General features: G+C 38.5%; 1 protein-coding gene across 9 annotated transcripts in view; it reads right to left on the reverse strand.

Annotated features, from left to right (window-relative positions):
* Positions 1-16,023, reverse strand: part of R3HDM1 (R3H domain containing 1) — a 147,233-nt gene that overhangs the window by 47,008 nt on the left and 84,202 nt on the right. For 4 of the 9 annotated variants that reach the window (XM_054043864.1, XM_054043865.1, XM_054043869.1 and 1 more), the window contains 5 exons: positions 12,599-12,853; positions 8,468-8,607; positions 6,758-6,859; positions 2,534-2,797; positions 1,787-1,910 (listed from right to left, as the gene is read on the reverse strand). In XM_054043864.1, the coding sequence (XP_053899839.1) occupies positions 1,787-1,910; positions 2,534-2,797; positions 6,758-6,859; positions 8,468-8,607; positions 12,599-12,853 (885 nt within the window). The remainder of the gene's footprint in view (positions 1-1,786; positions 1,911-2,533; positions 2,798-6,757; positions 6,860-8,467; positions 8,608-12,598; positions 12,854-16,023) is intronic. The other 5 variants (XM_054043871.1, XM_054043870.1, XM_054043873.1 and 2 more) reach the window with 3 other exon arrangements.

Here is a 16,023-nt window from a genome sequence, read left to right on the forward strand (position 1 = left end):
TGGCCAAGCCTGGGTATAACATAAGAAGAAGAGGGGGAAGGGTGGACGATTTGTGCACAGGCCATTTAGGGTTTGCCATTGATTTTTTTATTTGATTTGGCTTTTAGGAGGGTTTTTACGGTTTTTTTTGGTGGTGGGGGGGGGAGGCATTTTGTTTAGGGACGTTTGTTTTTTGTTTTAGTTTAAACCGGCTTTTTGCAGCTTTTTTAAAAACACACCGGCTTTAGGGACACAAAACTTTGTGGGGTTTTTTTTGGCTGGCTTTTGCTGTTTTACTAGTTTTTGTAGCCTTCGCAGTTTTGCTTAGCTTAGATTTTTTTTTTTTTTTTTTTTTTTAATGCTTGATTGGGGTTGAAATTTAGGCTTTTGGGTTTTTTGGCAGGTAGCCAAGAGTTGGTTGTGTGCAGTGGCCTTGGGCTGAAGTTAGCCTTTTATTTTTGGACCAAGCTGGAGCAGTGAGTCAACCCATTCCCTTCTCTTCTCTTTTTTTTTTTTTTTTGGGCCTTTTGCAACCTGCAAAGGAACCTTTTACTTTACACTTACACCTTTAACTTACACCGAAATACCTTGCAACGCCTGCAACAGTGTTAGCAACATACAATGCTGATTTGCCTCACCAGGAGACCCCCTGTGGGAGGGAGCCATTGGGTTGTGACACAGGGGTCCCAGTATGGCCATGGGGGGGTGGGAGGGAAGGACATATATGGAAGTGGGGGTAGCATGCAGAGTTGTTTCCATTATGCTTGTTGACAAGCGCAATCTTCTCTGTGATTGTCCAAGAATGGGTTCCTGAAAGGATATGTCAGAGAACCCTGTACATAAATAGGAGCGACTGAAAGTCTCCTTCATCCACCTCAATATCACCCAATGGAGGAGCATACGCAGGAAATGGTAGAAGTACTGCAGCACCAGAGGATGGTGATGGTCAGGAGCTCAGGTCTCTGTACTGAGAGATGTTCAGTACCCATGAAGAGTGGTGGCTCCAGTTTGTCCGTTACAGATAAATCCTTAGTGTATCTTGTGGTACCGAGTAGGTAACTAGTACTAACGTGGTAGCCAAGGCCAACATTACAGTCAATTGGGGGATGGGGATACTGATGCAGGCACTGATGGTGTCTGGTCCCGTTGCTTGCTTGGTACCGAGGACTGAGGGCAGTTCACCTGCCCATCCCTATATAGCCTCAGTATCCTGCACGAGGAGGCAAAGGCACCATGCACAGGCCAAACAGAGACAAGTAATGGAAAATCTCCAATCAAGGGCTCAAGAGGCCCATGTGCACCTGAAGTGGAGCACCCATAGGGACACCACTCGAAGAAGCAGCATTCTTCTGTCAAAATGTAGTTAATAAGAATCTGAAAATATTAAGTTATATAATTGTTTAAATGAATGTATATAGTTATAGTGTACTCTCCAAAGTATCAAAAAGATGTACCAAATTTAGTTGGTAAATGCAACTTTCTTTAGAAAAACCACTGAAGTACAAATGGAAAAGTTGATTTAAATCATTCATTGTAATCAAGGCTTTCCACTTGGTGATTTAAAATCGATGATTTAAATCAGTCATCCCTGACACAAAGGACGGTATAATTTCAGCTTATGACCACATGCCACATTTAAAGAACTACCACAATTCTTCACATTTGGACAGCTATAAAGTTGTACACATTGAAAGATATTTCTTCACCATTAGCAAATGTTGCTTTACTGAGACTTCAATATCTGACAGTACCAGCAGTTTCCTTTAACGCCCATAAGCACGTGAAGTAGTGAAAAAATTCTACAAACCTGTCTGCTGTGCAGGCTGTGGCAGTGGTGGGTTTTGCTGTGTGTTGTAATGGACAGCAGTAACTGGTTGATATTGTTGATTGGAGTGTGGATACTGGCCTGGAGCACAATAACAAGCTGGCATCTAAAAAGGAGCAACATTTTGGAGATGCACATTTTTAGGTTTATAAAAGGCAGAGTGCAAAAACACTGAATGCTTGGGAGGGCGGCGGGAGGGGGGGGGGGGGGGGGAAATCACAAAATAAAGGCAATTCTATTTTCTTTGGGTCATACCAAAATAAATAGGGGCTTTCTTTGAGTTTCTCAGCACCCAAATAGGGGGATTAAAGAAAATGATGATGATTAGAATTCCTAGGCCAGTCTTCATAGCAAAAATTTTCAATGTAGACATATAGGAGAGCCTCTAACACTAAGCAAAATAAAATATGTGCAGAGCATGAGAATATATAAAATTTATATTTGATTAGGTTAAATTTGGTTATATTTAATTTAAAAATACCACTATTAATGACACTATATGCTTCCTAAACTCTAATTTTTTAAGTCTTTAGAAGTTACTGGTGGATAGGCATGAAGCTTGGATGACTGCTCATTCCCCAAGAAAACAGAAGCCACTAACTTCAAACCACAGAATTAAGAAAAATCAAATTTACTAACCAAGTCCATTGAAATATAAAATGTTCACAAATGGCACCAAGGATAATCTTTTAAATAGTTGTCTGAGAAGAAAATATAAAGCCTTTGTACCTGTGGTAAAGGTTGCTGCATATATCCCTGTTGCTGCAGCACTTGCTGGTTGACAGGATGGCTGGATGCAGAGTAGCTGGGATTAGGAACTGGTTGGCCTTGTGGTGGTGGCAGAGGTGAGGTTGTTGCTATAATATAGCCAGACTGTTGTGGGGGCTGAAGGACTACAGTAGACTGGAACATGGTGGGGTGTGGATCAGCACCATCAGCAGATGACTGGCGGGCAAGACTCATATGGCTAAATTGTGATCCTAGGTTGTCTTGCTATAATAAAAAAAGGATAAACATTACATTCACAAATATTCAAACTGGGAAGAGTATAGTTACTAGGTAAATTCTTCAGTAAGTGAAAAATTAAAATATGCACCTGTGCAATGACCATATGTTAAAACACTAAAAAAGAATGACAAGGCAAGCTTCAGAACAGAAATAAAACAGTGTGCTAAGAACAGTGTAGTAATTATTAAGGTTAATTGTGGAGAAGTTTTACATACAAATGGGGAGAAACTTAAAAGGTTTAACATCTTAGGCTAGAAACAGATTTTCTTTCATAAAGGAGGCTATCTGGGTTAAATATAGAATTGCTATGAATTAGAATCAGTTTAAACGATGTCAATAACTTTTCAGATCTAATTCCAAAGGGGAGGTGAAAAGGTTTAACTCTAATCAAAACAGGATACATACAACATCACCGTATTTAAGAAAAAAAAATCGGATTTTCTAGAGATTGTGTTAATAATGCTACTAGTCTTGAATAAAAAAAGACTGTCCATTAGTCTAGGAGTATATATATAGTACTGCTAATATGATACCAAGATCAACTGCTAATCCTCAAAATAGGCACAAATGTTCAGTTCTGCCTGAGTCCATGTTGTAGTCTTATTTATTATTTGTATGTATTATGGTAATGTCTACAAACCTCAGTCAAGGATTGGGGCCCATTGTGCTAGGCACTGCCAGTGCCCAGTGAAGTTCTGATCCTTCATTATTATAGTCCCAAGCACTTTTTCTACAGTTTATACTAGGACCTGGAAATAGTACTCATGGCTAACAGCAGTTGCGTTTGGTGTATCATCCAACAGTGATATGGCTATCATCATTCCAAAGAACCCATGCAATCACTAGTATTACATCTTTTGCTAACCAGTAAGCTTCAATTCACACCTTAAACCTGGACTTTCCAAAAAGGCAACAGAACACAGAGATACTATCCAAAGCTATATTATGGCCACCTGGCCCTCCTCAGTTAGTCCTGAGGAAGATCATATGGCTGATATGTACACTCTTCACCTGCTAAGGAAATAAAGTATTTGGAAAATTATCTGCATTGCATACCAATACTTTCTTTACCTTTTCTGACTTCTGTATTTTGTGGAACTACATCCTGTGTTTCATGATGAAATACCTTTTTCTCAATGCTGAGGATATGTCTAATGAAAGTTTTCAATTGAACTTAAGAAAACTTATATTTTTACAAGTGAACTTTGAGCTCTTTATTTGCCACTATAAGCCACCTTGGGCTTTTAGTACATTGACTTACGTCCTAAAGACAGCTTACTGACTCAACTATCCAGCTTAGCCTTTTGCTTTTAGGTTGAACATCTCAATGTCTGCTTTTTAAAATACATAATCTAGAGGAAAGTTGGTTCATAAGGAGACTGAAACATGAATTCTTATACTTATCCACCAAAAACTCGTACAATGTAGGCTGAGGCAGTGCAAGTTATCTAAACTCTGAGCTGGAGAGTTTACCCTAGAGACATGATATAGTAGTTGAATGGACCATTTAACCTGCTGTCTTTTTGATACTACCAATAAAGAGGCAAACATAACTATCCTTTTAGGAGTTATGGATACCTATAATCTAGATTCTTGGCTGAGACCATCACCCATTTCACTGTGCTGAATGAGTACTAGCCATCAGATAGTACCAAATTTAGGATACTACCAGAGCAGCCTGCATTTGAACCAGTGATCCATAGGTGAACTGCTTTACATCCATTACTAATCTTCACTGAGTCTCACCAATCTCCGCTTTAATAAAGTCTAAACATAAACCAGACAAAATAATGGAATAACTGATGGAGCAAAAAAATTCAGAGTGCAGTTATTTTCTTCCTTCAAAACTGTACACCCAAATATAGGTAACAGTAATTAATCAAATGATTTTAATTATACACAGCCTAATGAAGTAAGATGAATATGTACATTCTTTATTAGAGAAATGGGCTTCTGCGCTATTCCAGCACTATTGATCAAAACATTAGCTATATATAAAAAACTACAAATATATTAAAAGTAGCTACTGAATAAGAGAAACATGCATTAGGATGACAAAGCAGAGGTATGGGAGTCAGGAGACCCTCAGTTCTAACCCAGGCTCTGATTCAAATTCCAGCCTTGGACAAGTGACTTATCTCCATCTTTTGATTTCCCTATGCTAAACTGGTGAAATGATACATACTTATCTCTCAGGCTTATTGTATTACTTAATGTTGGTAAAGCACTTTGAAATATACATGATGGCAAATTCAAAGGCCTGCTCTGTGCTCACAAATAGATCTGTCCTCTTGAACCAGTGTTAAAAACAGTTTACCTGCTTATATGGATGGGATACATTATTTTAATTCACTATATGCTTCTGCCAAATCTGAACAGCACTTTTTGCATCAGTGCTGAAAAAGTTTTTTCCCCCATTCATATTGTTTACAGTACCAGTGCATGATGACTGATTACGGACATCTCCTGTAAGCAGTGAGCCCACCACCCACAAGTTTTCAGGTACAGTAAGGGAGGGGTTTAGTACCTGAAATGCAGCTGAAATCAAAACACTCATCCTCAATAGATAAAGCCACTTGTAATGTTTTCATGACTCTCCCCCTCACTTTAGAGGTAATAAATAATAAATAATAATAATACTTTAGACAGTGCTTTACAATTTCAAAGTGCCGTACAAAACATAAACCATGCCATCATGAGGCTGACCTACAAGAGAACAGCCAAAAGTCTCCTAACTTGAATGTGTGGTGTGGGGAGTAAACTCAGGGTACTGGGGAGAAGAAATAGACAATGGCAACCTAAGAACTTCAGTGCCAATATCAGCAAAGGGCTCCCAATATTGCTACATAACATGAAGGGGGAAATAAAAAAAAAAAAAAATAGAAAAAGATTTTAAAAACAGTGAGTAAGAAGCTACTCTTTAAAAGGTAAGGTGAAAAATTAAGGCGGCGAAGGATACCAACAGCAGCTACGTCTGAAACTATATTTAGAGATTTAAAATAAAGTACTTTACATCATCCTGCTTTTATTAGCATACATTCACTGTTTCAATCTCATTCTGGTAAATTTATAGGGGCCTATCCCCACCCTACCAGCATGCATATATATCTACGCTTATTAAGTAATAGTATTTAATATATTTTACACACACTGTATACCACAAACCCTATTTATTAGATTACTATTATATATAATTAACACTCCTAGATTTTTTTAAAAAACTGAATATATGTTACTAAATTTCTTTGGTACCATTTTAGTGAATTTCCCTTGTTATGACTAACAGACCACATCAGCCATCAAGATATCCAGAGCAGTTTCCCTGCAAAATATTTGGAATCCCCAGCTCCAGCTCACCTGCTTGTCAGTCAACTTCATCCCTTAACTTTGGCATCAAGAGAAACATACCTGCTCACTCACCTCCCATGAAACCCTAACACTTTAGGCCACACAATCCCAGGGCTGGCATCTGAAGAGGCTGTGTTGGTAAGGAAAGCTAGCCAGTGCACCTGATAGTACACCTTGAGCTCGCCTTTTCATTGGGCAAGGATGTTGGGCATAATGGAGCTCTTCCTACTGCTGTGGCAAAGGGGCTAAAACTAGGCACCATACAAAAACAACAAAAGGGGCTAAAGGAGAGAAAGCAAAAAGAGAAAGCAACAGCTGAGAAGTAGGGGAAAGAATAGAAAAATCAAGGGGCATAAAATAAATATTGACTGGCTATCGGAGCAACAGTAGTGGAAAAAAAAAAAACCCTCCATTGTATACATTGCCCTCAAATGTCATGTAGCGTGCAAGGATCTTAGGAACTGGTTTTGCCTCTGGGCACTATTTTACTGCAGTTGACATTGCCACCAGTCAATGTTTGTGTTACACACACACACACACACACACACACACACACACACACACACACACACACAAGGTGAATAGAAGATATAGTACCACAGTATATTGCTGGGTAGATGAGACTGGCAGGAGCGGGGGTGGATAAGAGACTGTAGAGTATTGAACAGGCTGTGAAGAAGACTGCAGAGACCGGATAGGCTGAAGAAGTAACAGTTTTATAAACAGAGTTAATACCAGAGAAGAAGAAAAATGGAAAAAAAAAAAAAAAAAAAAAAAAAAAAAAAAAAAAAAAAACAACCCTGAGTAAACTGAGGTATTTTGCAATAGCATATGATAATATAATTTAATAGAAAACTGAAAAACTTAAAATAGTAAGAATTAATGTGTTTTTACATGTATCTCCTATCAAGAGGGGCATTTTGCTTATAATTATTAAATAAACTATATGACAAAGAAGCAAATTAAGTATAATTTAAACATGGATAATTTTGCTATTTTCAATAGTTATATGTAAACTATTTTTGTTTTAAAGTAATAAGTATGTATATGCATTTTAAATACATATTTCAGTTTTTAAATCCAGAACTAAGCAAGTACAAAAAACAAATCAAAACATGCCATTTTATTATTGAGCAAAGGGTGCATTTTGAAATACAATTGAATTTACCACTCCTAAAGTCTTATATGCATAGTAAGGGCACTAAAAATACCAAAGATTTACCACCACTAATGTTTGCAATATGTGATTAATATAGTATATAAATATAGAAAAAGGTTTTGACAACTCAGTGTCAGACACAGATATGTCTATAATGCAAGATTATTATGTACGGCAGCAAGCCTATAGGGACTGGGATTATTATGGAGAAGGCAACGACAGCTCTTGGGAGGAGGAAAGAAAATACATGCATTCAGTATTGCTCTTGTACATCCCATACTGGCAACAGGCTGTACAGATGAGTCTGACCAGTTTCAAAAAGACTTAACTCTGTAGGGTATAGCGTAGGTACAGCATGAGCACACACAGGACAGAGGATTTAACACAAGAAAAATAGACTAAGATGACGGTGAAGGTAAAATGCCCATGAATAACTTTTCAACAAATTTGAACAAGGTTGTGTGTCACTACCTAAAGCTGGTGAGGCAAGAGCCTGTACTTAGATGCTTGGAATCACTGCTGTAAAAGTAGGACTATTTTGTGGGGGTTTGGGTCAGTCCTAAAGTGGTCTATTAGCTTCCTCTAACACAAGAATAGGGGGTTAAAACAGATCCAATATTTTAGTGTTATTATACATCACTATGAAATGTATAAATTAATCCTTTGAAAGTGTCATGAGGTCATTTCATGATTTAAATTAAGAGAGATTGGGACTGGAAGAGAAAGGAAATGTAGCTTTCCATGTTAAAATGAAATAATTAGTCTAATATATACTATAGGGAGAGGGCAGAAAGAAGAGAGAGTTTGGCCCTTGTTAAATGTTTACTATTTGAGCCCTGGTTCAGTTACTTTCAATCTGCTAAGCAGTAGCAGCAGTGTTAGTAAGGTGGCGATGCTTGCTACAGCCTTGATATCAGAACCTTGACAGTTCATCTTTCTGCTTTTTATGTGTTTTAGGAAAACGTGACTGCCCTGTCACATCATCTGGAAAACTGGTATGTCTGATGATTAAAAAGAATATCCAGTTACATGTATGTGGCTAGCTAATGCTTCTCTTTGAAAAAATTCCACAACAAATCAGTCTACTATTTTCTTATTATTGGATGGCAAAAAGGCTCAGTTGAGCATCATGTATTTGACATGTGCACCTGTGATAGGATGTGATTAGCTGCTGGTTGCTGCTGAGGTGGTTGCTGTGGTGGTCCAGGCACTTGGGTCCTAACAGGTTGCTGAAGCATAGGAGGATTATACACAACAGGAGTGCCATCGGGGTTAACGAATGGCTGACCTAGAGTGTGGAGAAAAAAAATAAAATAAAAGACATGTTATTTAGGTTAAGGACAGATTGAGATAAATATATTTAAATCCGATGATGTCAAAAATAAAGTCTGATAATATAACACGAGATCTGAATTATTGTATTTTATACTAATTTTTTGTAATGTTACTAAATGCTTGCCATTACAATTAGAACGGCAATTACCAAAGGCCTCATTTGCATGATTTGTAATTAAAAGCCCATACGTTACTGTGGTAAATAGTGATCATGTCCAGAAAATAGTCATTTACCAAAGGCAAATTTATAGACTAAAATGGATGACCAATATTTATTTGCGTCAGTCTTGAAAGCTCTTTTTCAATTTTAAGGACTGAAAAAAGTATAAGGAGAAGAAGAAGAATTCATTAAACAGTTTTCTGCTCCTTATATCCTTAAGCAGCAATTTAAAAGTGTCTCCCTTATCAGCTAAAATGCCAGCCAAGGTGTACGGTAATGTAAAAAGAGAAATTATTTCTCTCTCCATAAAACAGTAGTTATAATTACATTGCCATTATTGTCATTAAGAACCATTAAGAGCCATCCTCCCTAAACTGAATTTATTCAAAATTTTCGGCTGAACTGATATATACTACTATATTCCCATCCCCAACATTGGGGCAGCCTGCCAATGTAAGAGAACCAAAAAGTGAAAATGATTAAAAACTGACTATAAGTAATAGTGAAAATGACGGATTTCAAATTTTGAGCTCAGCAGAGATGCAAAAAGGAAACAGAACAGCAAAAAGCAGAAAAAATAAAACTAGATTTTAAAACTTATCATATTCCAGGGTTTTATTAGTAACAATTAAGTTTGCAAGAAAAAAAATCTGAGAATTTCCATTTAAAGATGAGGGACTGGGCACCAACGTCCTGTCTCATTTCCCTACATCAGCCTGAACCTAACTACTTAATAGTAACAAGAAAGTCTCAGCATTTCCATATAGTCTAGGCACCCATGTGTTTATATGCTAATGAAATCTTTTCAGTTTTACCTGCTGACTAGGCCACATTCCTACAAGGATAGAAATTTAGTTCCTACATGAGGATATTTCAATGAGCGCCATAAGACAGAAGCTAGATTAAGGAGCCCAAATAACACAGATCAAATAGGCTACAGAGGTTTGCATAACAGAGGGATGTAGGAAAGGCCCAACGTTCAGTCTAAGGCTATGTCCAGACTTGGAGCTTAGGGTGTGGTTCCCATCTTGAACAGACATACTCATTCTAGTTCTCAGTGATAGCTGCAGTAGCATGGGCAGCAGTGAGCAGCAGCACAAGTTAGTTGTCCCAAATATGTACACATGGGATTCAGGTGGGTTTGTACTTAGGGCAGCTAGCCCGTGCTACCACTGCCACACTATTTTTAGCATGCTAGTGTGAGTATGTCTACTTGAGCTGGGAATCACTACCCCAGCTTCAACTGTGGATGTAGCTTAAGACTGGGCCCATTCATTTGATATTTTCCAACTATATTTGATTTGGCTTAACACTTCTCCTTCAACCTCAGGGACTGGGGATCCATGGAGATATTATTCACAGCCTTAGGGAGTCAAAGGATTTTTCATCCCCCCATTCCATTCCCCCCCCTCCCCCCACACACACACTTTCTAGGCTCACTAAGATCATTCTTGCTCCCCACTGTGCCTAGGAGGGAGAGATGGTGGGGAGGGAAGAGAGAGAAGAGCCTTCTCTGACTGTCTGGGAAGAGAGAGGAAGCACAAGGACTCTCTCACACTGCTAAGTCTGCAGAAATCACTGTCAGGGAGAGTAAGAACTTAACCTGTACTCTTTGAACTCTAACTCATGTGAAAAGGCAGATCTAGAAGAGCCATCACTTTTTCCTTAACTGCCCATGAATATCGGTTATCTGGGAACTCATCTGAACAGAATGTTGCAGATATTCATTACTGTTCTGGAAGGTTATTAATGTCACTCAACCATTGCTACTGAAGGATCCTTTCCTGTAAACTTATCACACAGGCCTCCTATAATGAAAGCAAAATTACTGACTGAGGAAAAGTATAAATACACCTCTACCCAGATATAACGCTGTCCTTGGGAGCCAAAAAAAAAAAAAATCTTACCACATTATAGGTGAAACCACGTTATATCGAACTTGCTTTGATCCGCCGTAGCGCGCAGGCCGGCCCCCCGTAGCGCTGCTTTACCGCGTTATATCCAAATTCGTGTTATATCGGGTCACGTTATATCAGGGTAGAGGTATATGTAATTAATGGCCCACACTATTTTAAATTAAGACAGTTTTATAACGTGAATTAAAAGCAGTTTCAGGTACCTGCTCTTAAGTCCTCCTGCCAACTAGTGGGGTTTTCCAATCCCCCCTTGCCTTTTTTTATTATTATTATTATTATTATTTAAGAAAAAGGTTTCTCAGTCTCCAGTTGCTATGAGGAAGACCCTCAAACAAAACATAGTAAAACTGATTAACAATACAAGAGCAAAAAGTGAAACTGATCACACACAAAATGCTGTCAAACACACAAAGTAAACAAACTGGAAAAAAGAGAAAGTATTTTTCTCTTTAAATTAAATTTATACCAATCAATACAATAAAATGATGCAAATATAATTTTCAAGTTGATGTTGTTCTTTTGAATGTGCAATGTTTGCCCAATTGAGTGATACTCTGAAAACTTCTACAGTCATTAAATCCAGTAAATACGGGAGGGCTAAACTGACTGGTAAATTTGAGACATGAGATACTAGGAATGTAGGCTAACAAAGGGATTCTTTCACCTTAGTTTGAACTATAGTGTAGCTGTTAGTCAGAACCTGGGCAGTGAAATCGTCATCACCTTGCTAGCAAAAAGTCTGTTTACTTATGGCTCTGGCTAAGACTGTTTTAACTCCAGTAGAGATAGAGCCTAAAGGTTCTTAATTTTCTGGTGTGAGCTCTTCACCTTGCTATGACAGTGACTGTGGCAAAATATAGATGAATGGTCAATAGGAACATGGGACATCCACTTAACTATGTAACTGTCGTTTTATGACTAGACCAGGAAAGTCTACAGTGCAGCTGCAGCATCCAGCCCTAAGATACTAAACATGCCATCTTCAGTTTACAATAAGTGACTGGGAGCTGGGAAATGTATGCTATTTCTGGGTACTGGTTTCTCAGTTTATAGCATGGCTGGCTTTAGCCATTCCTTACATAAGGCATATATGGAGAAACATTTAAGTAACTGATACAACTAACAGAACCATGAATGTAAAATGTTTTCTCTAATATGGCTTACCATATTAGCACATGATTTATTTTAAGGAAAAAATATAGTCAGGGCTGAGAGACAATGGATTTATTTAGTTGAGTACAAAACTAGTTTCAAAAGTGAAATAATTTAATTCCCATTCCCCACCCCACCCCAAAAATATGACCCTGAAGGAAACAAAAAGTACACTGATGAGACACAAAAAACAATTAAAAAAATGTTACTTGCCATGTATTACAATAAATAAAACAAGGCTGTAGCTTGATAGGAAAGATATCCCCAAATATTTCATTTTCTAGAATCAAAAAATTATCAAAGAACCCTTTGTTTTTATTAACTTCCATTACATAAAAAGCTTCCCCAAATATTAAGACATGATACAAACAATGTATTAAACATGTATAATACAGTATTGCTGAACTTTTTTGGTAGTTCCTCAAGCATAGACTTAGCCTTACTGTAACCTGTAGGCTAATCCAGTCTGGTAAAAGCAGGTTTCCTCCCATCCCTACTATTGTGAGGTAACCATTATCCTTACATATCAGAACATTTATATTAAGTGCACTGAGCAAACACTAAAAACCACACAACACTGAAAAAGTTGGGGGTGGGGGGGGGGGGGAAGAGATGGAAGGAAAAGACAACACTACAATACACTTACAAGTTAAACAATTTACACATTATTCCAAAGTTCCAAACCATAATAAAAATGTCCACAACTGGATACCAACCTGTTTGAGGGTTGATCAGAATACTGCCAGGTGGTATGCCTGCCGCTTCCAAGGGAAGCAAAAAGAAGCTAGTGCTAGTAGGTGTCACTTGCCCACTTATGCCACCATCAAAGGAAAGAGATTTACTAGTGCTGACAGTTGGATAGACAGCAGGTGTGCCATGAGAAGGCTGGCTTAGAGCTGTGACTGGAAGAGGCTGCTGGGTGTGAGAAAGAGAACCCGTGGATGACCCTACACTACTAGAAGACTCTGAACCTAGGAAAGGAGTAATGAGAAATTGTTTTTACCTAGAGTCAGAAACATCATGCTCATTTAAATATATAATTTTTAAAAGCTTACCCTTAAATAACAGCATGTAACTACAGTATTAAACTATGGATTTTTCAATACAGCCTGAGTAGAGCACATCTATTACAAGCGTCTTTCTGTAAACTCTGGGACTGATTCTATACTGCCTTGATCTTTGTTTAGTCTTTTGCAACACAGCAAAGTGAATATGAAATCAAAATGGTAGCATATTATACACACTTTGCACAGGTGCCAATGACTACATAAAATGTAAGGAACTGGAGAACCAGACCCTGAGTTCTTTGGCAGCCGAAGCATGCAACTAAAAGCAATCTTCCAATAACCAGCCATCGAAAAGTCCTTAAAACATGTCTCTAGGTATTTTTGAGCAGCACTTGTCTTTTCCTAAAGTCCCCTTTGAATATACAGTTCATAATATTTTTATTAGACCTTTGTTATAATAGTTGCATAACATGCAGGTGCAGAAAATTAATGTTTAAGCATAAGAAATCTTAATCAACAGCCACTAAATAATCTAGAAGAGAAAACAAGAATCAAAACAAAGCTGTGATGAAAATTGTGTGTCATTTAAAAATCAATGCAACTATTTTAAAATTATTTGAACTGCCTTTACAGGAATTTATAAATACCGTATATACTTGATCATAAGCCGGTTCATTTATAAGACAATCCCCCCAAGATGGGTAAGTAAAAATGGAAAATTTTTATGACCTGTTCATAAGGTGACTCTATAATTCAGGGTCAGCAAACTTTGGCTCCCGGGCCATCAGGATAAGCCATTGGTGGGCCGAGATGTTTTGTTTACCTCAAGCGTCCTCAGGCACGGAGGTAATCCTAAGTAAACAAAAGTGACCTGGCCTGCCAGCTGCTTACCCTGATGGGCCAGGACAGAAACTGGTGGGGACCTTTCGGGGGGGGGGGGGGGGGAGAAAAGGAAGCTGGGGGTCAGGGGAGTAACCCCTGTGACCACCCTCCACATGACCCCACCCCCAGCCCAGGACCCCCACACTCTTCCCGTCCCATCCCTTCTCACCTGGCTGGAGCTGCTCCGGCAGGCTGGACAGCACGGCTGCAGCCTGCTCCAGCAGGCCAGACCAGACGGCGTAGCCACGTTTCAGTGGGCTGGGCGGCACGGCCGCAGCATGCTCTCGGGGGCGGGGCCAAGCGGCATAGCTGCAGCCTGCCAGCCCTGGAGCTGCAGCTGCTTTGGAGGCGGGGGGGCGGGGGGGAGGGGAGCGTGGCCAGAAGTGGAGAGATTCTGGCCACGCCTCTTCCCTTCTGGCTCTGCTGCCTCTCCTTGCTCCCTCTGTTGGGGGGAGGGGCTGTGTCCCACCTCTCCCTCTCTATACCCATTCATAAACCAACCCCCTTCTCTGGTGCTTCCCTTTTTTATTAAAAAAATTCAGCTTATAAACAAATATATACGGTACTTTATATTTGTATTGCATTTTTTACCCATACATCTCAAAGCAGTTGAAGGTAAATATTATTAACTTCATTTTACAGATGAGGTAACTGAGGTACGACGAGATTAAGTAAATTGCCCAATCCACAATCACTGTATCCTAGTGCTATGATCAATCGCCACTTGCCCATAGTCCTTTTCTTGATTTCACAGTTTTCTTACATCTGCATCAGCTTCTAGATTATGTAGAGACATTAGATTCATCTTTCACTATGTTGACTTCAATAAAAGTTTATACATTTAGGCCTATATTTATTTGTTTACTTTAAATTACCACAACCTATGGATGCAGTGAAACAACCACCACCAATACTGACCTTTTCAAGTTAGGGTCCCATCTTTCAGAAATCAAAATAAAAGTTTTCATTTTTAGCAAGATATTTTCTTCTAATTTGGTGTGAGAAAATCTTTCTATAATGAATCTGATCTAGATTATGGTACCACTGTAATTGACTATCAAAAGTCACCATCAAAAAATGCTATTCCATTGCTAAACCAAATAGCAAAAATTTATGCCAGAGATTTTGAAATGTATACAAAGTACTAAAGATAAACATTTCTCAACAAAATTTTATCAGATCTTCATTTCATACAGAAATTCTGCTTATGATATTAATATCTCCTGCGTTATTGCAATATGCTTTAATGTACTTTATTTCTCTTTTATATTTTGGTGGGGGGTAGTGGGGGTTTAGTGTTTAATGGCAAATGTTTAATGGATCCTCGCTGAAGACAGGGTTTATAAGCACTGACTAAAGCCTAGCATAATACAGACAAGCACTCACATCCTTTTACTTTCCTACAAAGCACTACCTATAATCTTAACCTCTACACTCACTTGTTTAGTTTAAGCCCTGAAACTCCCCAGTGCAGAGAATGCCAATTGTGTCATATTGGCTGATCACTTTAGAATACGGGTGACATGTGCAATATGCACTACATAGGCTACCAAATTTGTTTCACTTTCTACCGGAACAGGATCTGAAGCCAGGTCTTCTGAAGCAGACAAAATACTGTTTATAGATGCAGAATAAATTACAAGCTAGCACACCGCTGACTCACAGATTCTCATAGAATGAGTATGTAGTTCAATCTTCTGCACTAAGACAGTTTACTATGGCGAAAATTCACATTATTGGGGTTTATTCTGAATTAAGTGTATACTTCATTTCTAACACTGCCAGTTAGAAACAATGGAACAAATATGAATAATAATCCACAGGCTTTATTACTGAATTGGTTCTAATTAAAGGGATACCAATTGGATATCAACATACAGTTATCTACAAATTTGCCATGCAGCTTTGACTGAAGAGATGAACTCACACTGAAACAGTTCTGAACTGTAATCTGTTCCCCCGCACCATAGTAGTAAATTGTTTTATTCTGACAAGTATTTCTACATACTTTCACAGATATGGAATAAATTCCACTAGCTAGCAAAGGCCTTTTATAACTTGCTTCTGGGTTTACAACTAGAGTTCCAAGATGTTCATTTCATTTCAAATATGAATTCTATTTTTATACAAAGTTAAACACACAATGGGCCTAATCCTGTAGCCAGTCTTAGTATGCAACACCCATTGCAGTCAAGAGGCTTTCTGCGCATAGAGGAGTTACAAGATTGGGCCCTTTCCCTACGTATACATAT

Source organism: Malaclemys terrapin, chromosome 11 (assembly GCF_027887155.1).
Source record: "Malaclemys terrapin pileata isolate rMalTer1 chromosome 11, rMalTer1.hap1, whole genome shotgun sequence".
In the NCBI taxonomy this organism is placed as follows: domain Eukaryota; kingdom Metazoa; phylum Chordata; order Testudines; family Emydidae; genus Malaclemys; species Malaclemys terrapin.